Here is a 26,069-nt window from a genome sequence, read left to right as displayed (position 1 = left end):
TTGAAGATTGTAGATGATTGCACATGACTCAGGGCATGGTACTTGCCAAAAATAGGCAAGTACTAGGTGATACCATAATCGTGTAAGTAACACGGAGACAGAACATATAAGGAAGGAAAATCATAGAGGGATTCCATATTAAGGACTAAATCGGAGAGGATTGAAGGGTGTGGTGGCTAGGGTTTCTCAGAGACGAATGGAATAGAGAGGATTCAGAGGCGGCTGGAGAGGGGAAATAAGATTAGGGTTTGGGTGAGGAGATATAAGGAAAGGTGGGGATTTATTATGGGACGTTGATCATTTGAGATCAACGGCCATGATCGAAAGGAAATGGGGCGGGTCGTTTATATGGATCGCGATCGGTTTCATTAAAAGGGTTGTCTGGTTTGGGCTTGGGGTTATTGGGCTAGGTTTTGGGTCCGAAATTAACTCAAACATTGGGCCAAAGTTTTTAAATACACAAAAATTATAAAAAAATAATTTATAAGAAGTAATTAACAAATAATAAAAATATTATTTATGTAGTGAGATGCTTGAAAATAATAATTTGACATTCTAAAAATATAAAAATACTATTTGGGCAAACACTGTAATAAAATATAATTATGCACATCATATAGGCTATTATTATAAAATTGTGTAAATAGCTTAAAAATACAAATATAACTATATGAAAAATGAGGTAAAATATTATGAAATATATATTTGGATGCAAATAATACATTTGGATGATTAAGCCATCACAAAATGATTTAAAGGGGTAATTAATATATATTCAAATAATTTAAATGCAAAAACAATAATTTTAAACCTTTAAAAATTATGAAACATTATAGAAAATACTTGTATGACTCTTGTAAATTGGTTATGGTGCAGGAATGATATTTTAAAAGTATATATGACCTTTATAAAAATATGAGGAAAAAATTGGGTATCAACAAATAATCCATTCAAAAACACAGTCATTCGACAACATGGAAATAATACCTGCCATGTTGACTTTGCAATCACCAGCTGAAGATTTGTTTAGTAAGTTCACTAGCTGCTTATACTCATCCTCTGTGAAGAAGTGGCCTTGAGACTGGCTCTCAGCAGAACAGTTCCCTTCAGTAGAACTATTTCCTTCAACTGTTACATTGTTAGCATAGGGCTTGAAGCCACCATCACCCTGCATTGGCTTTCTTTTGCCCTTGAAATTAGGTGGATATCCCACAATATTATAGAAATTCCTTTTGATGCCCCTTATACCCATAATGTTCACAGATTAAATCAAACCTTTTTTCTTTCATCATTTGTCCTCTGCCAGCTAACATGGTCAATGGCTCTTTACTCATGTCCATTACATCAAGAGCCCTTTGGCTTTCTTCTTGTATCACTAAGGCATATGCTTGATTCACTGATAACACAAGTATTTTTAATAAAATTTGACTGCGGGCGTGAGCATAGGTTTCATTTAATCCCACTAAAATTGCACAACACATTGCTGATAAAACATTTCAAAATATGATTTTGACTCCTTACACCTACATCCTCGACCTGGTATCAAGGTATCTTGTTCATCCCATAAGTCTTTCATCTTAGTAAAGTATGTGGTAACAGAATCAGTACCTTGAGTTAGGGTTCCAATTTGAGTCCAAAGATGATAGAATCTAGTCAAGTTAGATTTTTCAAACCTCTCTTTTAATTCAACCCAAACCTTTGCTACATTTGACGCATAGACGATGCTTGGTAACAATTCCTGTGACACACATATTCCAATCCATGTGAGAACTATATCATTACATTGTTCCCACAAATCTGCTAATTTCCTTTGTCTAGACTATTTACATGACATGTTCCTTCTACGAAACCTAGCTTGTTCTTCCCCAATAGAGCCAAATGCATCGATCTACTCCACAATACGTAATTTTCTGGGCATGTGAGCTTGATATCTATCAAAATCGCTCCAGGCGTATCAGATGGTTGGAGATAGAGTGGGTGACGATGGTCAATTTGAGGTGTTGAGGTGTCTCCCATGGCGGACAACTCTAGAATTGATAATGGCAAACCAGCTGGGTGAAGGAGAAGAAGCAGATTCAGAGCCCTAATCGCTGCTCTGATACCATGTTAGAAGAATGTAGAAGCTAACGTGAAGAACAAAGGAAACGAGGAAGAGAGAATTGAGAATGAAATCTGATTCTATATCTCCTCTGCAATGCATGAGCACTGTGCATATATACACTTCACATACATGCACTCCCACTAATTAACTAACTAACCAACTTATTACAAAGTAAAGGCATGTGACTTCAATAAATAGCCCAAGGGAGCGCGGGTGGTCAAGCTCAAAGATTGTCTTACCTTCGAGCTTAAACTCTTTCACTCTGCAAGGGTGTTGAAATGCTAAAAAACAAAACCCAGGGACTAAAGTCTTCATAATTTTGTTTGAAATCTACAAATTGGAAATTGCCCAAATGAACCGCATATTAAATCTGGACAAAAAGCGCGCTCAAATTCATTCACCACATTTCCCACACACACAATCACACACTCTCTCTCTTCACACACACACACACACTCTCTCTGCAAACAGAAAATGGAACCTTCTAGAGACGCTGCTGCCGCCGACGATCAGCTTGCTCGAACTTCTGAAATCGAATCTCAGCTTTCCTCTGTCCTTTACGGTAATCTACACATCCATTTTAATAGAGTATCGATGTTTAAATCACAATTCTCCGTCAATTTGATGTCAACGGAATAATATTTTCTTAATCACAATTGGAGGAGCCATAGTATGTGTTTTACCTTGAAGATTTGCAATCTATTGAATTTGGCTGGAAGTTATGTATGTTTCGAGCATCAAATTGCTAGTTATTGTGTACTACTTCCTGTAGCAATCCTTTTCGCTTATACATAAGCCTTCATTTGCTATTTTTCTGCTTTAGTGTTGCACATGTGGTTTTTTTTGTTGCATTTTTTTTTTTCGAATTTGGTCTTTGATTATAAGCAACGAGTTGTTTGTTATTTTTAATTATTTTTTTCTTCAGTTTTTTTCTTGCCTATGTTGGGTGATTTCTCTGTCTTCAGTAGCTATTGATTGAATTTTTATCGAAATTTTGTATGTTTTCCTAATTTAGTTTTTCCTGAATTAGAGAGAATTAAGATGTTAGATCAATTGTTAGAAACAATTTAGAATTTACATGGTAAACTTGATATATTAAAAATTAGTGTCGTAGTAGCTGTCTAAAGAATAAGGCAGCTGTCTCAATTAACCTTCAAACATTCATGAATTTTCCACATGCAATTTAGACAAGTGCAAATTAATGCTAAGGAATTTGATTGGAATTGAGACTTCAAATGAATAATGAACTGATCTAAACTAAGCTGTTTCATGGTCGTTCAGTGACAACTGGTATGCTGCTTTAAGCATAATTTTTACATCATTTCATCTGATTTTGGAAGTGCATGCCATTGTAAGTTGCGTTTCTCTCCATCCTACTGAAGGCAAAAATTGAACGTATCAGGTGGTCTGAAATAGAAGATATTAAGCTAGTATTCTTGAAGATCCTATGGCATAGAATGACAATGAATTAGCACTTGAATATCTTGGAAACTTATATGTCTAGACTATACATACTTAATGAAAAATAAATAAGGAGCAAATATTGCAATCGCCATATTTCCATTTCTGCTCAAATAAAAAATAGGAACTGGTTGGGGAAGATTGAGAAAGAATGAAGTGATCAGTTTGAGTTGCATGTCTAGATACTGCTGAAGTTTATATTTTAAATATGTTGATTCATGTAGTTTAGCTGACCTATTACGAGCAGGAGCATGCAATTCAATCTTGCTTGAGACATAAGCACACTGAGGTTCTCCTTACCTATTAACTAAGTAATTGAGGAAACCGGTAATTCACATCTATAACTTCCTATTGGAGAATTTGTGAATGCTCCAAACTGACATGTCAATGGAAATAATGGAACATCAAGCTAAAAGAAGTAAGCTTCGCTGAATCCCGATATTATTGTTGGTGGTTCATTATTGGGTTGGACTCAATGGAAGAGAATGTAATATTTTTTTTTACCCCTGCAGGTTCTCAATATGATACTATTTGAGAAATCTTTTGAATTTTTTTTTCTCTTTTCCTTTAGTCATTAATGTTACTGGCCTGGTCATGTTGAAATGGAACCTCTATTTTCAGTGGAAAGTTTATAATGTGTTGATATATGTTGCCATCAAATGTTGTAAGGAAATGTTAATATACCTTGTGTAATTACACGTTATGCGGAACTTATTTGTTCCACATAATGGATATGCAGACCTCTCACAACAAGTGCAAGTGGCAATGGAGCACATGCTGAAGATGATAAAGTAAGCTGATTAGCACTGAGACTCGAGGAAGTATATTTTTATCCACATAGCGGCATGAAGAAGTGGGAAATATTTACATTAGCTTTGAAAACTTGTACTTGTACTGTCAATATTTGCCTATTCTGTCCATTGTCACATGTTCTTGACAAATCTCAAGATTACTATTTTTCAAATGTCAATTGCATTATTTTTCGATGTCAACCAGGATTTTGTGTAGTTCTCCTCTGAAGCTATTGGTATTCATATTTCACTCTTCCATCATAGTCTTTCTTGCATTTTTACCGTAACAGCTTGTTCTTTCTTGTAACTATAAGTTAGAGCTATAGACCGTTACCATTATTTTCATTGCATCTACAAACATACCATTATTTTCATTGCATCTACAAAACATTTCTTTCACACTTTTCCTGTCTATCTGCTTGTATCGTGTATACCCTTTCACATTTTTATCACTTTCTACAGTGAAATTGATCAGAGCTCTACTGAAGTAACAGAAGACATGGAGAAGTGCAAGGACTCTGCTCTTGAGAGGAGGAAAACTTTAGAGGAACAGAAGGATAATTTTCAAAGAGCTTCTTATGCTATTTTGAACATGCTGAATAACCAGGAGGGCGGCTAGAACTTGTAAGTATATCAGTGAACCCTTGATCTCTGTTTTTCATAGCATGATTGTGATTTCAACTCATGCATAACTGGTGATGTTTATCTCATTAAGATATATCGGTTTGATTTCTCATGCATTGTTGTCATGCCATCTGATGATCGTGACAGACACATTCTCTTCTGGATGTTCGTTTACTCATTAGGCTTCTTTTCTCGAGTAATATACAGGTGATATAAAATGTAAATATTATGCTAAGTATCAATTTGAACAACTGGCAAAATGTAAACATAGATTCACCATTCTGTTCCTTATGGCTACAGCAGTTTGAAATGCTTTTGACTTGTGATTGTAGTGTTTAACTCTTAAACTGTTGATACTTAATTTCCATATGTTGTAGATCTAGGAATAGATAGCACAATCTGCTCATGTATAATGGTCTTGTATTATAGATGCCTAGTAGCATTAGCTCACAGTTGAGCATCTTCAAAATATTCATCAGGTTTTAATTCATTGTGCAGGTATGTAGACCATATCAGACATGTTGACCCCATCATTCCTCGTTACGATGTAAAAGTTTTAGAGAATCCATGTCACCTAGCTCTGAGGTATTTCAGAAAATAATTTTGAGCCGTACGCCTACCCGTTAAATAACTATTGCTTGAGTCTGAACGTTAATAGTCAATGTATGATCTCTATGAATCATGTGCTTTTGTGCCTGCTGAGTGCTGACTATCCTAAAAGTTCGCTTTTATGGCCTCCTAAGGCAAAAGCTTTAATTCGGATTCTTTTCCAAAGTCGTATAAGTTGTTTCTGCAATACTGGGAAGTATTCTCAAATGTTTAGACCAAAGTCCAAAAATATGTTGCTTCTCCCAAAGTACCTCTAAAGCTCGTTTGGAAAGTGTCTTCAAAATAAGCAAATTCTAAAGCATGATCAAACAACCTCTAGCTTAGTCGAATAGAATATTTCACGTTCAGAACTTGCGTTCTCGAATTTTTTTAAAACGATATTCACTTATTAACATACGTGAATTCGGTAATGTAGCGTTAAGGGCTAGCCAAAAAATGTTGTTATCAAATTTATGAAACTGATTGGCCATTGGCCAAGCAGGCCTAGGCCGTTTATTGAGCTGAAGCAACCATTGTTTATTTAAATGCTTAGACTACGGGTGCCTTTTTCTTTTCTTTTTTTTATTTTTTTTATTTTATAGGTTTTGTTGGTTAAAAATGTCTTGAAATATTTTTTAGGGAAATAAGTTTCTCAAAAGTCAAAAAATAATTTCTCTGTAGGGAAAACAAATTTAACAAGTAACAATCAACATGTGGCATCCTTGTCTTTGCATTCATTTGTTGCATGGCTTACGTCACATGTGCTTAATTTTGGATACAAGACAACAGAACACGAATATTGGCTCTCACTTCTTAGTGAGCCTTGACTGTTCAGTTACACTTTTGACCAACAAAAAGTAGGAAAAAAAAACAAGAAGAAAAGAATCTGTTATATGCCAGGTTTTTGCTAGTCTACGAAGAATAATTACCTTGCGATTCTGAAAAGTTGAATGTCTTCTCATATAATTGTACAACTTTTTTGCTTTCTTTGGAGTTAATTATCGTCTTAGACTTTTACAATGATGTTTCGAGAAACTTTTCCAATATTCACTTAATCTCTATATAACGTTACAAACAAAGAATTTTTATTTGTTTAATTTCACCTTAAGAGATAAGAACTTATTCAAATTAACTCTCAAATTATGAAAATGTTAGATTAGTGGCTATTATTTTGTGTGTGCTTTCGCGTGTGGAATATTTATGCTCGGACGTAGCTTATATATAGAAGAACTAATTGAGTTTTAGCAGTTTATAATTACCAAAGCCTGGCATTCTGTCTTTTTCTAATGAATCTGATTCTCGGTAGAGGGAGAATGGAGATGTATCATGTCCCTTCGGAATGAAGTCTTCGATCGAAAATTTCATTTTGTGCAATTAATAAACTTGATAAAATATGAAGTAAATCATTAACAACTTATATTTTTCTTTTTTATGTTAAAGTTTTATTCGTCAAGATTTAATTTTAGTTTTCTGAGCCATCTAATTGTTCACACTGCCACAGCCCCCCCTCCCCCTCAAAAAGAAAAATCTCATTGAACGGTTGAAGCCTCCTAATTACTATTGGCAAATTAGAAGGAAAAAAGTTAAAAGTCAAAAAAGCTAAAGGAGAATAGAAAAAATAAACCTATTGACCTAAAGCTTGTATTCCTCTATCTCAAATTATCATCTTTTATATGTCCCTTAAGAAATATTAATTAGGAAAATAATTAGACTATTTTACCCTTATTTATGTCTTAAGATAAAATGTCTCTTCATTGAATATTTATTCTATTTATGTGTTATTTTCATATTCAAGAATAATTATTACTAATGGTAAAAAAAGAAAAAAATAATTAATTTTGTCTTGAATTTTTAAAATGATAAATAATTTGAGATAATTATTTTTAGTAGCCTCGACTGATAATATGAGAAGGAGAAAATCTTATTCAAATTAGTTATGGGCTTATCTCTATGCAACTTTTCCTGACTACCTCATCCGCATTTAATTCGCCCTGAGCTCGACGGATTCTGTAACTATAATTGGATTTAATTCACTTTCCCCTTATTCCCCAGTTTAGACTACCAAACACATTTTGCATTCTTTTGTTGATCAAACCATTTTAATTTTCTTTTTTTTGAATCTCTCAGCTTAAGTAAACTGAGCTCCAATTTCTTTATTCCTTATTGAAGCACATAGACCCCAGGCATTGCACACATATAATTTACTCCCCCGTTTCAATTTACGTGAACCCATTTGACTGAGCACGGAGTTTAAAAAAAGAGAGAAAACTTTTAAACTTGTGGTGTAAAATGAGACACATATATTTTGTGTGGCTATAAATCATTGCATAAAGGTAAATTGCTTCCAAATAAGAAAAGATGTCATTCTTTTTGGCACAGACTAAAAAGAAAATAGGTTCACATAAATTGAAACGGAGGGACTATGTGTTTTATACTTTGCCGATTTTAAGAAATGTATACAACTTATCAAAGATATGGGTAAAATAACCTGAACAACACTGTTACAGTTTATTTTTTCAACATAAGCAGAGTAACTTAGCTGCATTTATCGGTAAAAGAAAAACTAAGAATACAAGTCAATGCATCTACTTAAACTACTTAGTACTCCCTCTGTTGTATTTTATAAAGTCCAGAAAAGAAGATTCATTTTTATGAAATAATTTAATTTTAAATTTTTTATTCGTAATAATATGTTTATAACATTATCGTGGAAAGTTTAAGAACATAAGTCTTAAAATCTACTCCTTTTTTCCTCTTAAAAACTCTTCGACCAATCAAACATCACCATGTACTCATGTAGGATGAAATGGAGAAAGTATAAATTATGGTCAAACTCAATTTAATGACAAAGTATATCCTCAACTCAATCATATACCTTCAAGACATAAAAGGGAATCAATTATTATACACTTAAAACGAAAGTTCATCCTAATTCAGAAGATAATTTCAGAATTTTGTGAGTCAAAATTTGACTTAAATTAAGGTGGTAACTGAAAATAAAACCCCCTGATTTTCTCTCTTTCACACACACTTATCATTTTCATCCTTCTATTTTCTTTACTAATGGGAGCTGTAGTAATCTTGTTATACACCATTCTACTTCTCTTTCTCCACTCATCAATGGCAGTTCATCCCACCAAAAAAACCTACATTGTACACATGAAACATCACCTCAAACCTCCTTCTTTCTCTACTCACAATCAATGGTACAAATCCTATCTCCAGTCTCTAACTTCTTCAAATAAAAATTCTCTTCTCTATACGTACAACATTGCCTCTCACGGCTTTGCCGCAAGTCTTTATCCCCATGAAGTTGAATTACTCCGCCAATCTGACTCTGTCGTTAATGTCTATGAAGACACTTTTTACACCCTTCAAACAACCCGTACCCCTGAATTTCTTGGCCTCGATAATCTCAATTCATGGGCTGGACGTACTTTACCAGAATTGAACAATGCTGCTCAAGATGTTATTATTGGAGTTCTTGATAGTGGAATTTGGCCTGAGTCTAAGAGTTTTAATGATTTGGGCATGTCTAATGTGCCGTCCAGATGGCGGGGGGAATGCCAATCGGCACCTGATTTCGATCCGAATGTGCATTGCAATAGGAAACTTATTGGTGCTCAGTATTTTGTTAAAGGTTGTAAGGTTTCTAGCAGCTGCTCTAAGGAGATTGAATCGCCCCGGGACCATAACGGCCATGGCACTCATACTGCGAGCACAGCTGCAGGTAGTGACGGATTCAAGATTTAAACTTGATGCATTTAATAAATTATGTGTTAATTATTGAAGATTTAGTAATTATTTACCTATATATATCTACATTTCGTGTCAAAAAGGCTGGATTCAGTTGGACTCATATTGCATGCAGGATCCATTGTGGCAAATGCTAGTCTCTTTGGCTATGCTAAAGGGACTGCACGAGGGATGGCGCCACAAGCCCGTATAGCGAGCTACAAAGTGTGCTGGAATGAAACTTGTGCTGGCTCTGATATCCTTGCTGCATTCGACCGTGCTATTATGGATGGTGTTGATGTATTGTCCGTGTCATTGTCTAATAATGCAACAACATATTACAACGATGCCATTGCTCTGGGTGCTTTCGCTGCTATTGAGAAAGGGATTCTTGTGTCGTGTTCAGCTGGGAATGATGGTCCTGGAAAATCAACAGTTGTGAACACGGCTCCATGGATCGTTACTGTTGGTGCTGCAACTCTTGACCGAGACTTTCCTGCTTTTATTACTCTGGGAAATGGCCAAAAACTTCAAGGTGTATCGTTGTATAGTGGAGAAGAAATGGAAAATAAATCACTGAGCTTAGTTTACCTAAAAGGAAACAACTCCTCTAGCAATTTGTGCTTGCGTGGTTCGCTTGACCCAAACGTGGTTCGCGGAAAAGTAGTGTTATGTGACAGGGGGACTAATGATAGAGTTGAGAAGGGACTAGTAGTGACGGAAGCCAATGGAATAGGTATGATATTAGCCAATACACCCGAGACGGGGAGGAGTTACTCGCGGATAGCCAATTATTGCCTGCAGTGGCTGTTGGGAGGAAGGTGGGGGATGTAATAAGGGAATATGTGAAAACAGAAAGCAATCCAACAGTTGTTTTTACTTTTGTTGGGACAGTGGTGAAAGTTAAACCATCCCCTGTTGTCGCTGGATTTAGCTCAAGAGGGCCAAATGCAATTGCTGCTCAGATATTAAAGCCTGATGTCATTGGTCCTGGAGTGAATATCTTGGCAGCTTGGCCTGAAAATGTAGGGCCAACTTCACTTGATGTCGATACACGAAAGACTTCATTCAATATCATTTCTGGCACTTCTATGGCTTGTCCTCATGTTACAGGAGTTGCTGCATTGATAAAAGCTGTACATCCTGAATGGAGTCCAAGCGCGATCAAATCAGCAATCATGACAACCGCGTACACTCAAGATAACACCAACTCCTCGTTTCGTGATTCTGCAGAAGACAGTATATTTTCCAGTCCATTGGCTCATGGATCAGGCCATGTAAATCCCCAGAATGCACTCTCCCCCGGACTCATATACGATATCAGAATTCAGGATCATATCAAGTTCTTGTGCTCCTTACACTACCCTATGGATCAAATACAAGCTATTGTCAAAAGAGTCAACTTCACTTGTGCAAACAAGTTTGCAGATGCTGGGCAGATCAACTACCCATCATTCTCGGTCTTGTTTGGAGTTAATTCAACGCGAGTTGTTCGTTACACTCGGGAAGTGACCAATGTTGGAGCTGCAGGGTCAGTGTATGAAGTAGCCATTGATGGTCCTTCATCTGTTACGGTGACCGTGAAGCCGCCAAAGCTTGTATTCAAGAAAGTAGGAGAAAAACTCCATTACACAGTCACATTTGTGTCCAAGAAAGGTATTAAAACAGGAAATGCATTTGGTTGGATTTCATGGAAAAATGCTGAAAATCAAGTGAGAAGTCCAGTTGCATATTCCTGGATGACACACCTCAATTAGATTGGAAACATACCTATTTCCCAGTGTAACATTTGCATGTATGGTGCTAATTAAGGCTTTAACTTGTGTGGCAGTGGTACTCTTACTATCATATTGTACAACTACTACAAAGGGATGTATGATAAATAATTGCATCTCTATTTAATGGAAATGAAATAGCTAACCCTCTGGAATCCAATGAGATTTTATTGGTCCCTCATCATTTTTCTCTCTCGATATAAATTATGATTTTTTTTCCTAATATTAATTATTTTGTATTAGAATTTATATTTTGTTATTTATATGATGGGATGCCCTCAGAGGCTTGATGATGTTATGAATGCATATACCTATGCATGGTATGACATTTATACGCATATGCATGACATTATAAAAAAATAAAATGATTTACAGAGCTATTCAGTCTTACATGTCGAGTCTTTTACTCCATGTTTCTCTCATGTCTATTATTTACTAATTTTCCTTTTCCGGCTATCACCGGACTCCCACCGGCATCGGAAATGAAATCTCAACTCTCCATCTCATTTAGGTACTTCCGACTTTCCATTTCCATCTATAAAATCTAATTGCACATTTCTCTCGAAATCCAATAGGAAAATCGTCCTGAATTCTATCAGCTTGACTTATTAAGCATCTGATGATTTTTCCGTCAAACTATATACAAGTGATCATTTTCTCGCAAAGCACCCAAATCCTCCATTGGGAAGCCATCTGCCATGACAATTGTACTTCCTCTTTTTCGAAATCTTTTTTCTGCATCCACAAAAATTATTGTAATTCCTCTCTTGCATTCTTATTCCTTGACAATGCAATCATTGATGTTAATTTCGTATTAGAGAATGGATTTGTTGAGAGTATTGGCTAAATATCACTGCTTCACAAGCTGAAGTCCAGTAGACTAAGTACTTAGGCTTACCTGCTATTATTAGGAGATCTTCAACTGACTCAGGTAGATGTATTAATTTTCCTGCAATTCCTCCTTCATTTGGTTTGTCATGTGGATGATGTCCATGTATTATAACCCTAGTGGGGAGTGTTGTTGTGGTAATTCCTGTAAAATTATAATTTATTGAAAGATGTTTTAGGGTTTCCTAACCAAAAATTTCATTGTATTATACTCCTTAAGTCATGCAAAACTAAAAGGCAAATACAAGCAACCCATAGTCAAAGACTAAATCTTAGTTGTCTAAGTGAGATTCAACTCATGAATTTAAACTGGAAATGCCCATTTTGTAAACTGCAAATTCTGGTCAAACTTTTAAAGAAGCATTTTGGCTTTTTACGGGAGTTTTTCCACATTGATAGAATTACTTACTTTATCAAAAAGAAAAAAGGGCATGTCGACAACCCAAAACATTTCAAGTTTTTTCAATTTCAAACTTATTACATGTCTGCAGAAAACTAAAACGTTGCTTATTTGAGTAAAATAGTAGTATAAGGTCAAATGCAGATGCAGGTAGAATGTAGCTAAGAAGTTTTCAAAATAACCAGGGGTTATGTCCATCAAATTTCACCATTCTATGTTCCTTAAAATTTTACATACTCTGCAAAGTTTCATAGTCACATTTATGGCATATATGATACGATCTTTGGTATATTTTGATGCCAATTGTCCACGCTTGCTGTCAGCACATATATCTTACTCACATTGTGAGATATTAATAACGGAACAGTTCTAGGTGAGGCATAAGCTTACTATTTCCGTCTTGGCTTTGTCCTTCATGATTTTGTCCCCTACTCATTGTACTCACCTGCAAGAGAATGAAGCATTAATCATCATAGAAATTGGATAAAAGTTCAAGTGGATAAGATTTTGGAAGCCTTTCATTTGCCTGACTGTGCTTCTTGCTTTGCTTCGCTAGTGTTCACTGTTGCACAAGATTTTGCAACTTTATTATGTTAGATTTGGAAATCATTATTGTTGTATTGTCAACCGGTCATTGTCAAACCTTTCTAGGAATATCTTTTCCCCTGTTTTTTTAGGATATCAAAAAAGGGTAACCTTGTTTGTTACCGTTGAAGGTACAAGATGATGGATAAAAAGTTTGTCTTATTCATTACTGAGATAGACGTATATTTCATTGTTTGGTATGACAAAAGTCATTTTCAATGGAAAACATTTTCCTGGAAAATGTTTGTGTTTGGTTAGTGAGTGCAAAATATATTTTCTGGAAAAAAGTATATCTTAAAGATTAATAATGATATTAACAAGGGTGTTTGGATGAAAAATTTGAGTATTAACGAATAATAATATTCCCTCCGTTTCAATTTAGATTATGTAGTTTGATTTGACATAAGGTTTAAGAAAAAAAAAGAAGACTATTGAAATATATGGTCCTAAAAGCTTAAGGGGCAAAAGCTTCGTGGGGCCATGATATTTTTGGCTATAAAAGCTTCTCATTAAGGGTAAAGTGGGTAAAATAAAAAGTTTAAAGTGAAATTGTTACCAAATATAAAAATGTGTCATTCTTTTTGGAACAGACTAATAAGTAAAGTGTGTCATTTAAATTGAAACAAGGGGAGTAATATCTAAGTATTAGTTGGAGCATGTAATATGAAGTTGAAAGTTAAGATAGTTGTAAAGAAAATGACTTTTCCTCTAAGTGAGGTAAGTTGTATTTCCCTTTTGTGGGAAATATTTTCCTTGAATGAGGAAAATGAGGAAAATCATAAGTTAAGATAGTTGTAAGGAAAACAGCATCTACTGATAAGTTAGGTAGTAACTCTCCGGAAAACATTTTATGGTAACCAAACACTAAGGAGATGACTTTCTCATTGGAAACATTTCTTTGGAAAATCCCTTTCTTCATGCCACTCTTCAGGAGTCTTGAGTGGGGAAGGTAATAATATCTGCTCATTTGGGAATGAGGGGAAAATCCAGGTTCAAGTGGCAAAGGTAGAGGGACTTGTGACGTAGGTCACAAGTTCAAGCTCCGAGCCATATGAATTAATCGTGGTATTTATGTGGTGAAGGGTGTGTGTAATCCCCGAGTTTCGGAGGCTGCGGTAAGTCCTAAAGGTTCATCCCAGAAGAATCTCTCAGTCATCCAAAAAAAAAAAGGATCAAGCCAAGTTCAAGTACTTGCTCAGTTTAATGCCATAGATTTTGCTAGTTTATTGCAAAGGATTACCTCACTATTCACGTCACTGAGCAGCTGTGATATGAGTGGTATCTCTTGTAGCTCTTCCTTTTCCATTCCTTTAAGATTCTGATTTATATCATGTCACAAGACCATGATGTGAGTATGAATACAGAGATAACTAACATAAGAGCTAATCTGATGAGCTGTCATCTAATGGAAAATGCCATTACCAGCTCAGTGTTACTGACGCTCAGATCTTCGAGCATAGGGTGCACGAAACTTTAATAACTAGCTTGTCACTGGGGATGTTATGATGTTCAAGACTAGCAACTAAAAGCTACCACAGTACCTGAAGAAAATTGGAGAGGATTATCTTTCCATCTGCGTTAAGGGGCTGCACCAGTTGCTTGAAATGATGATGGCTGATTCGAACAACCTGAGAAAGTCTCTTACTTCTCACGGTAAAAGGCTGGGGCGTATTAAAGATAACACCTACTTCACCGAACAATTCTGGGGACTCCAACTTTGACAGGAACTGTTCAGCAGAAAGGAGAAACTTTTTTAAGAAAAGAACTCTCTGATTAATTGGAGATTTTCATACTATGATAAATGTTGGCTTAATTGACCAATGAATGGTATAATGTAAGTAGAGGTTGTCTGGTTCGAGTTAGCATCACTTTTCGATAACTTTTATGATTGAACATGCAATTTATTACCAACAATGGTTAGGTTACATAACTGTCATGTTTTAAGTTAAAACAACAATTGACAGCATCTGCTCACATATCATTCAATAATGGTTTGTTATGATGTATCTTGATTTGTTCAGTAGATAATAAATGACATTTCAGATTGTTGGATGCAGCTAAAAAGGTACATTGAGAAAGTTACATCTAGTCGCACTTAGCTATGCAGTTTCTAATTTAATAGATGTGAAATCCTTGTCAACTGATCATTAATCTAGACATTATAGTCGAATGAACTCTCAACATTATACGCTTTTCACCCTCTCTCGATTAGTTTAAGAGTTATTCTTTTATAGCCTCTACCACAAAGCTTATAGCCTCTGCTGGTCATGGGCATGTCGTTGATCTGTTTCATTACTTCTGAGTCAAAGAGTCTGTTTATCTCAATGTACGGTATTAGTTCAAGTGTCAAACAGTTTTGGTGAGTAAAGCTATTTTTGTGATTTGTCTGTTATACCCATATTATTTTAGCTATCAGGCTTTACATAAGAAAAGTAGCATTTGTTTCCTGATAATTCACTTCCTCGAGCTGAGAATTTCTCCTAGATCAAGCTTGATATGTAGTTTAAATATCCTTTAGGCACTGTCCTCATTGTTATAAGATGGTTTCCACCAGCTTTCAAGATCTTTATGGCAAACTTTTGATGTAATTGATGTTCATATATCCTACTTAAGCTTCTTGTCGTGCTTAATGTCTGAAGTTTGTTTAAACTAATATAGAGGTTCTGTAATCTCTTGTTAAATACTGATAAATGTAAGAAATGTGATTGGTTTGAATTTGACAATATATGAGAAAGTACACTTATTAGAATAGATTAGATTGTTCTCTCGAACTATTTCTAGCAACCAAACGATACTCATCTTCTGTTCTCTTTTTCTCTAGAATAGTTGAAATCAGTATGCACCGATTTTTTTTTCTCATTTTCAAAAAAAAAAAGTATTCACCGTGGACTTTCTGACCCTGTAGTCTCCGGGCACTTGGATATAAATACTTATTCCTTCGCTTCTTCATCCTTTAAAGTTAGCCAACTTTTACTTGGTCTAGCAATGACTAGGACGGCAAAGAAAAATTAGGAGCAGCATCAAACAATATGAGAATGTGATAACTAACCTGTTCCATTCCATTCTTGTATGTAACCACTTCCTGCAGTTTTCAACCAGTGACCAGTTAACTGTGTAGGAGTAGTAAGAGCAAAAGTTGACGGGAATGGCACGTACCACAGCTCCAGAGACAATAATGTAGAAATCTGTTGGTATCTCATTTTGAATAACAATGTCAACTTTTGGTGGAAAGTATTCTGCTTTTATCTCGGAAACCTGTAAGATCAAAAATCGAAGGGCATAGCTTAGTTATGTGGAGCTGTTTAGGTTAAATATTCTGCTTTTAGTAGGCAGGTAAGAGAATGCATCACCAACTGGACTATGAAGTCTTCAGAAACCCCTTTGAAAAGGTAGGTATTTTCAAGTGTTGTATGGAAGAGATATTGTGCAATGCTACATCTTATTGCCTTGGGTAAGTCTCTTATTACTTCCTCTTGCTGTAGTTCTGCAGTCTTGAATTTGAGAGTCAAATGTGCTGACATTTGCTCTTTTATACCTTCTGGAAGTCTATTCTTGCTTGCATATCTCAGTGTCTTATTGATGGCATCCCGCTGCAATTAAAAACTGATTATCATATTGTTTTTAGAACTGAGACTTGAAATGTAGATTGCTTAAACTGTACTCTCATTTTTCTTTTAAGGTGTCACTACCACAGCGAAGGTCCGAGCAATGCCATGAACAATAAGATTGGTCATGTTGCCAATTAAGTAGGCAGTGAGACCAATGTTGAAAAGCATGTAGAAGATGGAGAAAACCTTCTCTCCTGTATTATGTGCACGGAGATCGCCATAGCCGACTGTGGTGAGAGTAGCAACAGACCAATACATGGAATATGTGTATCCTAGAGAGATACTTCTTTCTTGGAAATTAGTAACATTTGACCCAATCCAGGTATTCTCTGCAGTATGATAATGAGTTGCTAGCCAGTAATATAAACATCCAACAGAATGCACTGCGAATAAGGTCACCTATGACAGAATTATAGCCATAAGATGGACGGTTACTTGAAGAAAAGAACCTGTATATCTGCAGGATCAGGTAAAGTTGGAAAACGAAAGTGCTTACACAGATTAGTTTACAGAATCTTGTCCAGAAGTAGCTGAACCGAATGTCCTTCTCTAGCCTGTAAGAAAGGAAGAGATTAACAATGAGATTGAATTTGATGGGATTTTTATTGGAACTTAAGATTAGAATTAAATTACACGATTTTTGGAAATGATCGTGTTTGAGTATTAATGTCAACGCAATACCTTGAGAAGAATTTACTAACACGCCGTAGTCGCCAAAGTCTTAGCAAGTTGAGGAAGCCAAAAACATCATCTCCTTGCTTCTTCCCATTAAAAATTCGGTATATGGTTTGAAATGGTATGGTTGATGCAACATCCATTGGGAACCCTAGATGAGTGACATACCTTTCAAAATAAAAATAACTAAAATGTTGTCTCAAATTATCTTATATATAGTTGACCCGATAGTGTGAAATATTCCTTTATAATATTAGCGTATAGAAATTAAACATTTTTTTTCATGTGCAAACGATCTTTAATCGGAAATTCAAAGCATTACTAAATATAAAGTACCTGAAAGCAATTTTCTTGTGATCATCAACGAGTAAACAAGTGTATTTGTCCAAGTAAGAGACAAAGAAAGTGAGAAGAATGTCAATGGCGAAGAAGGCATCGACCACTAAATCAAGAGGCAAAAGGCCTTCACTTGCTACCTTCTTGAATGCCAACTCGAAAGGGGATGACCATCCTGAGTATGCCACCAATACCACCAAAAATGTTTGCCATTTTCTGTAATATTCACCATATGTTAAAATTAAGCAAAACAAGGAAATGATCTTGCTCTTTCAACCTTTTTTTTTTCTTAATCGTGAGACTGGACTATATTTGCAATATTTGTACCCTAAAGACTACTGGAAACTGTGAGTCTAGAGGCAGATACAAGATTTAAACGCATTATTCTATTTTTAAGGTTACGAGTTTAAATCTACTGCATATTGCAGTTTAACATAAATTTATGCTCCGCACCGAAAGTACTAGGGTTCAGATGAACTCGGTACCAAAGGGTTGGATCCGCCCCTAACATACACATACTAGCTAGTAGGGAGAACACCAACGTAGGACACAAACTTGTGAATAAGGGGTAGAATTTGAACCCAAGAGCAGTTAGTTCTGGTACCTCTTTTTGATGACTAAACCAAGACTTCATCGTCCTCTTGAGATTTTACAAAGTACATTTGGAGCTAACACGAACTCTAAGAGCTAAGCCCCATAAATATATAATATTCGTCACTCTCTCTTAATTTGTTTCTTCCTGAGGATCTATTAGTTATGAATAAAATTTGCTAAACCTATATATGAATATCTACATGCAAGTAGCATTAAGACAAAAAGAAAAAAGGGATTTAACAAATTAACATGAGCACACATATGCATACACAAACTTTATGGGAAAAATAGAAAACTGAGTTAATTATAAATACGTCGCAGAGAGAATAATTGACCTATATCTACGATCATAAGGAGCAATAACAAATCTTTTCAGCTTTACAGAGCCTTCACCCATGACTGTACGTACTGTGCCAAAAGCTGGCAAGAGGCTACTTGAAACTGACGGCGCCGGGGACCTTCTCATCGGAAGTGTCGCCGGCGATCTCGTCGTTTCCGTCAATGATATAGTTGGTGGAGTTTTCTTGGTAATTACGTAGTTTGTTGTTTAGGGTATATTATGATACACAAGATTATAAGGGATATTATACGTCCTACTCTGATGAATTATTTATTTGTTAACTTGTTCTTGGAAGAGTTGAATAATTCTAACAAAATACAAATAAAGATTGGAAATCTCACTAGCTAGGATAACTCTAGCATTTTAATAAATCAAGGTAATTAATGATGCAACCTTTTATCCTTTACATATAATTCTATATAGTATCGATTTTGCTTATTTATTATATAATATATATGGGTCGACACTTTTTACATACACACATAGGAAGAAAAAACTCAAGATAATGAGTTCGATGTATCTTCTTTTAAAAGAGAAATTTAGGTTAAGATTAGTCCATCAATAACAAAGGAGAAGATGAAAAATACTTGTTATGAGATTGGAAATATACACTTAAATGATGCAAAGTGAAACTGCAACTCTAATCTTAATTCAAACGTATTGACTATGAGAATATCTAATTTCCATTTGTGTTTCCACAGATCGGTACGTGTCATACGATAAAGATGCCAATTGGTCTGGATGAAATCAATTAGTGGTGGATGAATTTGATTTGACGTTTAACAATATCATACTGCAAGCCATTTTAGTAGTACTATCTCTAAAAAATCTATGATACAAAACTTACACATATCAAGCCAATTTTTCACTATTTAATGCACTATAACTCATTATATTCAGCAGAAAACTATGTAAAAAATCCAATTTTTTTGTGGTACTGTTGGAAGTTGCTCAAGTTCACCCTTTATTATAGTTTGTATCCACTGCCATTTGCACATCGTTTCGCATTTACCCTAGTTATTAACTGAACAAGGGTAAATGAGTAAACTCTACATGTTATGATACTTCAAGAAAAGAGGTTTAAATTCGCACCTCTACTTTTGACTACTCCATAATTTAAACTTACATGAAAGCTGAAGCTAGGATCAAGGGTAAGAAAGAACGAAACTTTCCTAACCGCGAATATAAATTAACGAAAGAGAATATATATATATATATGTCCAGAATATTTGGTACACTGATTTGCAGAACCATCCCAAAAAAGAAACCCCTTTTCAAAGCTCTCTTCAAATCTAAAGGATATACATATTATGGTTCCAAAAAGTTAATTGAAAAAGCACAATGGCATTGGCCCCTCCTCAAACAAATAAAAAAATAAGGAGTTTGAGGGAGTTGGACCCCAACCTAATAAAAATGGATGCCCACTCTTTATGTGTTTCTTTATATACAGATGAAAAAATCGAACATAAGAAAAATCAACCACAAATCCAGACTTCTGCAACTTCCCAGCTTTGAGCAACTTCAAATATGTAGTTCAATCCTTGACATCAGAATATATATACGAATTTCGCTTCATGCTTTGATCAAAGGGACTTGAGATGCTCGTGCGGCAGCGCCATGCTGCCAAAGGACGGATTACACCTCGCCGTACTCGTTAAAATGGTGATAACGTTAACTGACTGCATGCACACTGGGTAACATGGATGAGAAATCTGAAACCACAACGATGAGCAAAACTACATCCCAAATGTGAAACCAGGCACACACTTCTAAAGTGATTGTGCCATGGAGCAAGCTACGTTGCCAATCTAAAACAAAGCAACCAGCAAATCTTTGACAATGACCTTATATTATGCTGCAGAAAACAAAATTTCTGCATAGTAAGCCGCAACCACTTCAAACCAACTTCACATCCTAGAACCCAGACTACATGTACTGAGCGAGCCATTGTTTGCACATATCAAGAACTGGAAGTGCATTAGCATGTAATGCCTGCGTTGAGAGTCAAAGACAGAAAGAGAAATCAGCAAAGAAGTGGTAAACTTAGTCAGGACCCCTATCCTACAAAATATAATAGTAAAAAAGAAAGAAAAGAAACATCTTCACGCCTAAAAAACACCTAAAAGTACCATATTCAAATTCCAGTAAACCTCGTAAAAAATATAGGTACGCATTTCATAAAGGTAGAATCAACTGGTATCTACTCTATTCTTCCAGTTTCTCAAAGGCATAACTAAGGAGACAAACGTCAAACACACCAAAACCATATATTTCCTGATCTATACCTATGAAAAAACTGATTCAAAAGTTCAGAAATCTGCTATTCCATGGAACTCCACATGCTGGATACTGGCTGCAGAAACATCTTGTAGAGGTAGAGACTAACTTGATAAGTATGTCGGAAAAAACTTGTAGGACCGGAGTGTTTACAGAACAAATTTTTCCATTAAAGATTAACCACCTTCAAATTATTCACCATAGCTGAAGGTATAAACACGCTGAGGATATCAAAGAGCCAAAATAACCGGCTGAGGTACATGATTGTTTTCAGCTCTCAAGTTGACATTCCTAATTTGGTTATTAAGGTTCTAAATATTAATCACCTAAAACATTTACAAATTTATCTTTGGCATCGGTTAAGTAGTCATTGCATTAGTTTGGATTTGGAATACCTTAAACCAATATGTCGAGTGTTCCAGCAAATGGGCCCTCAGTATATGAACGGAAAGCAGTTAAAACATTATCATGCATGTGCATTCCTTGAAATATAAATACGTCGATTGGAATAGATATTTAACCTCTGGAATTGCAAAAGACCAACATGCTAAATCAGTTAGCAATGTTGGACTCTACTCTGGAATATAGAGCCCTAACAGAGAGGAATCAGTGAAGAAGGCCACTCTTCTCATGGAATATGAGGAACACCTGAAAAATGAAGAAATTGCATGGAGGCAGAGATCCAGAACTCTTTGGCTTAAGGAAGGGGACAAGAATACAAGTTTCTTTCATAAAACTGCTAATGCACATAAGAGAAGCAATAACATTGATCAGTTAGTTATCCAGGAAGAAACAATTGTAGAGCCACAAAGAATCAAGGCTGAGATATTGACTTTTACAAAGAGTTATATACAGAGAATGAAGAGTGGAGACATGTGTGCAATTATGATATATGTCCTAAAATATCTGAAGAAGAAAAGGAGTTTTTGCAAAGAAGCTTTGACGAACAAGAGGTGTTGGGGTGTTTGAAGATGTGTGCAGTGGACAAGGCTCCTGGACCTGATGGTTACACAATGGGTTTTTTAATCAAGTGCTGGGATGTAATGAAGCGGGACAATATGGAGGTTTTCCACAATTTTCACTCCCACGAAATCTTTGGCCTATAAGCTTGATAGGAAGTGTGTATAAGCTAATTTCAAAAGTTTTGACAGAGAGGCTTAAAGGAGTGATGGAGAAATTGGTGGATTCACAACAGATGGCTTTCATCAAAGGAAGGCAAATAATGGATGTTGTTCTGATTGCCAATGAAGCTGTGGATTCAAGAACTAAACAGAAGAAGCCGGGAATTCTTTGTAAACTAGACATCGAAAAAGCATATGATCATGTAAACTGGAACTTCTTGTTAAATATGCTATGCCAAATGGGTTTTGGGGTAAAATGGATCAACTGGGTTAAATATTGTATCTCCACTGTCAGATTTTCAATCATCATAAATGGATCTCCTGAGAGTTTTTTCCCTGCCCATAGAGGTTTAAGGCAAGGTGATCCTTTATCTCCCTTTCTCTTCATATTAGTCATGGAAGGTCTGAATAACATGATTAAAACAGCAAATAAGCAATGGGTGGATCAAAGGGTTTGAGGTAGCTAGAAGTGGAAACAATAGTGTGGAGATCACACACCTTCAATATGTTGATGTCACATTAATCTTCTGTGGCGCAGAAAAGGAGCAACTGAGGTTTCTAAGAGTTATTCTAATAATGTTTGAAGGAATTTCAGGACTTCATGTTAATTGGAAAAAGAGCCATCTTTACCCAATAATTGAAGTACCTGATATGGAACAATTGGCACTAATCTTGGGAGGTGAAGTAGAAACTCTACCTACTGTCTATCTTGGCATGCCTTTGGGTGCCAAATCTAAATCCAAAGAGATATGGAACAATATTATTGAAAAGTGTGAGAAGAAGCTGTCCAGATGGAAATCCCAGTACCTATCAATGGGAGGAAGACTCATCCTCGTCAACTCAGTTTTAGATGCACTCCCAACATATATGATGTCACTCTTCCTTATTCCTGCAGGAGTCATACAGAGATTGGACAAACTAAGAACCTTTTTGTGGCAAGGGAACAGAGAAAAAAGGGTTTTTCACTTAGTCAAGTGGAAATCTCTTATAGTTGGCAGAGCTCATGGTGGACTAGGCATCAGGAATTTGAAGGACCATAGCAAGGCTCTTAAGATGAAATGGCTATGGAGGTATTCTCAAGAACCCCAAACCTTATGGGGTAATGTGATCAAAGCCAAATATGGTGAGGAAGACAAGTGGATAACAAAGGAAGTAAATACAACATATGGAGTTAGCTTATGGAGATCCATCAGGTCACTCTGGCCTATTCTAAAGAACAACTCATCCATCAAAGTGCAAGATGGCAATAAAACCTCCTTCTGGAAAGATAACTGGTTGGGAGATTGATGCTTAAAGGACCTCTACCCTGATATGTATGTTCTGGCACAACACCAACACAACACAGTAGCTGAAATGTGCCCTCCCCCAAGCATGGACACTTATTTTTAGGAGAAGTTTGAATGATTGGGAGGTGGCCAGAATGACCGACTTCATCAAACATCTGGAAAGATTCATAGGTTTACAGAGTGGGGTGGACACAAAAAGGTGGCAGGGACATAACAATAGCATCTATAAGGTGAATGCAGCATACAAGATCCTGAATCAAGCTAACCAGCAGATTAACAACTGGCCTTGGAAGCATATATGGAAAATCAAGATTCCCTATAACGTAACATGTTTTTCTTGGTTACTAGCAAAGGAGGATGTTCTGACACAAGACAATCTTATAAAGAGAGGGATTCAATTGTGCTCAAGATGTCACTTATGTGGAGAAGATGTTGAGACAGTTAGCCATCTATTTTTACATTGCAAGATAACTGACCAGTTATGCAAGATCTTTATTAATCTCAGGGGCATAGCTTGGACAATGCCTAGTAAGATTACTGAAATTCTTTTAAGTTGGGATAAAGTTAGAACTGGAACAAGAGACATAGATAGATGGAGAACTATCCCAGCATGTATTTGGTGGACAATCTGGAAAGAAAGGAATTCCAGATGTTTTGAGGATAGAAGAAACTCTGTGCAGAAGATCAAGCTTAATTGTGTTTTACTTTTTTGCTTTTGGTGTAAACAGATCTACGCAGAAGATACTGTTTCAATCCTAGATGTCCTAGAATCTTGTTAGGCCTGAGGGACAAAGTTTTTTTCTTTTGGCTACTCACTTGTAAATATGATTTCAGTACAACCTGTGTACTGATTTTATTATAATATACAATATGTTACCATCTCAAAAAAAAAATAGATATTTAACCTCTGAAGTTCATGATCGTAACGAACCTGATGTGCAACATACTGAACATCAGCCACACTTCCACTTCTGGATGCAATTTGGAATGCACTTTTGAGACGCCCGCAGACAACACAAGCAAGTACTTTCCTGGGAAAGCCAAGCTAAAAAATGAGGCGGCACTCAAAGTTTACCAGCTAGTTTTTAAATTAAGAGCATAGAAATTTAAAGTATATTATTGAATTGTGCAGACCGTCTCATCTAAAAAGCTTAACCTATTAGTTGCTTGATCTGTTAGAGAACATACACTTCACTTTATTTATTTTACGTATGCACATGAAAATATTTTGTTGTTGACCTGATATTATTCATCTGCATATTGAAGATCATCATGAGCAATGCTAAGTAAATTTTTCCGAACTTTTGCAGCATACAAGATGCAACTTTACATCACCCGTGATCTCATCCTCAATGGTCTGGATAATCTCCAGACTTTAATTCCTTAAGATTTAGAGTAGATGCAACAGTAGAAAATATACTGCCCTGTTTTTAAAAGATTCTAACATGCATCCTGATGGAAGTACAACTTTCTTAAATAAACTGACCTGTGGCTACTAGTCAACATGTCAATCAGGCGGTCAGGTCGCTCTTTGTGTTTATTTGCATACACATTGATGGCTGCTCCCAAAACCTAAAACATAATAGAATTCGTTAAATATGCCGTCAGATCATTAGAAACTAGTGTAAATAGAAACCAAGCAGTACAAAACTAAGTTTAGATAGAAATACTACTATCCTTATAAATCAGATTCTATTGTTGGAAAAATAATAGAATCCATTAACGTTTGGCTTCTTGGGATGTTCTTATGCAATTCTACTGTTGACAAGATGAAATTTAGAATAATGACTTCAGAGCTCTTCTACCAAGATGGTCTGCACTAACAAAAGATTAGTTATCAATACCTGAATGAATGACAAAACGATCAGAGGAGGTTATCAATTCCGAGCTTTAGTACTTGGCTTAGTGGCCGTTAAACAATCATGAAGCATAAGATCATTGAAATAGGTTACCATTGTGGGTGCTAGTTAAAGCTGTTTTAAAATATAACAGTTGAACCGGGAGAAGTGTGAGTAGACTTGATACATGTCACCTTAACAACAAAATAAATACTACACTAGTGTAGAATCTATGCCCCCGACCCCACACACACTTTATTATACTTGACCCTCCCAAATACGAGCATTCCTTAAGATATGAGTTATAAAAAAGAAAAGGGAAAGACAGGCCAATCATCTGTTGCGGAATAGACAAAGCAACACACATTGAAGACAACTGCATTCATAAAAATACCTGATCCCAATCATCATCATCAATGGTTCCTTTAATGTTCCTAAAGAACTCCGTGAGTTGGCTTCCCCTCTTTCTCTCAGCAAGTGATGCAGCAACACCAGCATATATGTCAACAGCTGAAACAGTTGAGCATAAACCAATAGTAAGTTCTACTACGGGAGCATACCCTGGAAAAGTTTTGAAGAAAGTTGAAAGTACATGAACTACCTGGAAGGTTGAACCCATGGATCACCTGGAAAGCCAAGTCGAAATTCCTCTCAGCAAGAGTCTCTGCAATTTCACACCTCCTCCTGCATAATGTTGGCAATGTTAAATATATACGTTAGTATATATCTAAGTCAATAATATAAAAATTCTTCCCAATTCTGTTATTATTTAAAATTTGGTATTTATGTAATTTTTCTAAAGTAATAACTTCCTTTATTTCATGCAGTCTAAAGTTTCATCACCTCATGTAGTCTAAACTCCTCTATAAATCTCATGTAGACTAAACTCCTATATAAGAGCCCTGTCATACATTTTCGACAACCATACAAAAAAGAATTCTCATTTTAAATGGAATTAGAGCCTCAACCATCTTTATAGGAAACCTAAATAGTCCTGCGCGGTTAAAGTTTTTCCCTTGTCATAATTTAGTGTAACCGTTCCTGTG

General features: G+C 35.8%; 3 protein-coding genes, 1 long non-coding RNA gene and 1 pseudogene across 11 annotated transcripts in view; 3 read left to right on the top strand and 2 right to left on the bottom strand.

Annotated features, from left to right (window-relative positions):
• The first annotated feature begins 2,465 nt into the window (after positions 1–2,465).
• On the top strand, positions 2,466–5,757 carry LOC107773137 (uncharacterized). The gene is made up of 4 exons (XM_016592586.2): positions 2,466–2,663; positions 4,302–4,353; positions 4,816–4,977; positions 5,476–5,757. The coding sequence occupies exons 1-3, from the start codon at positions 2,576–2,578 to the stop codon at positions 4,970–4,972; spliced, it is 297 nt and encodes a 98-aa protein (XP_016448072.1). The 5' UTR covers positions 2,466–2,575; the 3' UTR covers positions 4,973–4,977; positions 5,476–5,757.
• A 2,758-nt stretch (positions 5,758–8,515) lies between these two features.
• LOC107773128 (subtilisin-like protease SBT1.8) lies at positions 8,516–11,198 on the top strand (annotated as a pseudogene).
• Positions 11,199–11,519: 321 nt separating this feature from the next.
• LOC107773119 (uncharacterized) lies at positions 11,520–17,188 on the top strand. Its single transcript, XR_001645242.2, has 2 exons — positions 11,520–11,586; positions 16,628–17,188. It is a non-coding gene; the product is annotated as an uncharacterized LOC107773119 (long non-coding RNA).
• Positions 11,582–18,737, bottom strand: LOC107773102 (potassium channel KAT3-like). Of its 4 annotated transcripts, none has more exons than XM_075246499.1 (13): positions 18,497–18,735; positions 17,568–17,783; positions 17,238–17,399; positions 17,053–17,110; positions 16,743–16,955; positions 16,299–16,538; positions 16,105–16,203; positions 15,998–16,030; positions 14,490–14,675; positions 14,189–14,266; positions 12,754–12,808; positions 11,974–12,108; positions 11,582–11,810 (listed from the first exon to the last, which is right to left on the bottom strand). In XM_075246499.1, the coding sequence occupies exons 1-13, from the start codon at positions 18,625–18,627 to the stop codon at positions 11,707–11,709; spliced, it is 1,710 nt and encodes a 569-aa protein (XP_075102600.1). In that variant the 5' UTR covers positions 18,628–18,735; the 3' UTR covers positions 11,582–11,706. The 4 variants fall into 4 exon arrangements, with proteins under 4 accessions (XP_075102600.1, XP_016448031.1, XP_075102601.1 ...); XM_016592545.2 differs by having other exon boundaries at positions 16,638–16,955; positions 18,497–18,733; XM_075246500.1 differs by having other exon boundaries at positions 16,638–16,955; positions 17,238–17,382; positions 18,497–18,635.
• A 953-nt stretch (positions 18,738–19,690) lies between these two features.
• Positions 19,691–26,069, bottom strand: part of LOC107773091 (uncharacterized) — an 81,901-nt gene continuing 75,522 nt past the window's right edge. For 3 of the 5 annotated variants that reach the window (XM_075246646.1, XM_075246647.1, XM_075246648.1), the window contains 5 exons: positions 25,625–25,707; positions 25,418–25,533; positions 24,672–24,757; positions 24,117–24,216; positions 19,691–20,493 (listed from right to left, as the gene is read on the bottom strand). In XM_075246646.1, the coding sequence (XP_075102747.1) occupies positions 20,428–20,493; positions 24,117–24,216; positions 24,672–24,757; positions 25,418–25,533; positions 25,625–25,707 (451 nt within the window). In that variant the 3' untranslated portion in view covers positions 19,691–20,427. Of the gene's footprint in view, positions 20,494–21,299; positions 21,427–24,116; positions 24,217–24,671; positions 25,000–25,417; positions 25,534–25,624; positions 25,708–26,069 lie in introns of all 5 variants that reach the window. The other 2 variants (XR_012706080.1, XR_012706081.1) reach the window with 2 other exon arrangements.

This window comes from Nicotiana tabacum, chromosome 23, assembly GCF_000715075.1.
Source record: "Nicotiana tabacum cultivar K326 chromosome 23, ASM71507v2, whole genome shotgun sequence".
Lineage (NCBI taxonomy): Eukaryota > Viridiplantae > Streptophyta > Magnoliopsida > Solanales > Solanaceae > Nicotiana > Nicotiana tabacum.
This window is presented reverse-complemented; position numbering and strand designations above follow the sequence as displayed.

What these genes read in the sequence shown, in the direction of transcription:
- LOC107773137 (XM_016592586.2), top strand. Translation starts at nt 2,576, where the DNA reads ATGGAACCTTCTAGAGACGCTGCTGCCGCCGACGATCAGCTTGCTCGA. An exon ending in GCTTTCCTCTGTCCTTTACG is followed by an intron (nt 2,664 to 4,301) that starts GTAATCTACACA and finishes ATGGATATGCAG; the next exon opens with ACCTCTCACAACAAGTGCAA. An exon ending in CACATGCTGAAGATGATAAA is followed by an intron (nt 4,354 to 4,815) that starts GTAAGCTGATTA and finishes CACTTTCTACAG; the next exon opens with TGAAATTGATCAGAGCTCTA.
- LOC107773102 (XM_016592545.2), bottom strand. Translation starts at nt 18,627, where the DNA reads ATGAGAAGGTCCCCGGCGCCGTCAGTTTCAAGTAGCCTCTTGCCAGCT. An exon ending in GTTAGTAAATTCTTCTCAAG is followed by an intron (nt 17,111 to 17,237) that starts GTATTGCGTTGA and finishes CCTTTCTTACAG; the next exon opens with GCTAGAGAAGGACATTCGGT. An exon ending in TTATTGTCTCTGGAGCTGTG is followed by an intron (nt 16,031 to 16,104) that starts GTACGTGCCATT and finishes TGAAAACTGCAG; the next exon opens with GAAGTGGTTACATACAAGAA.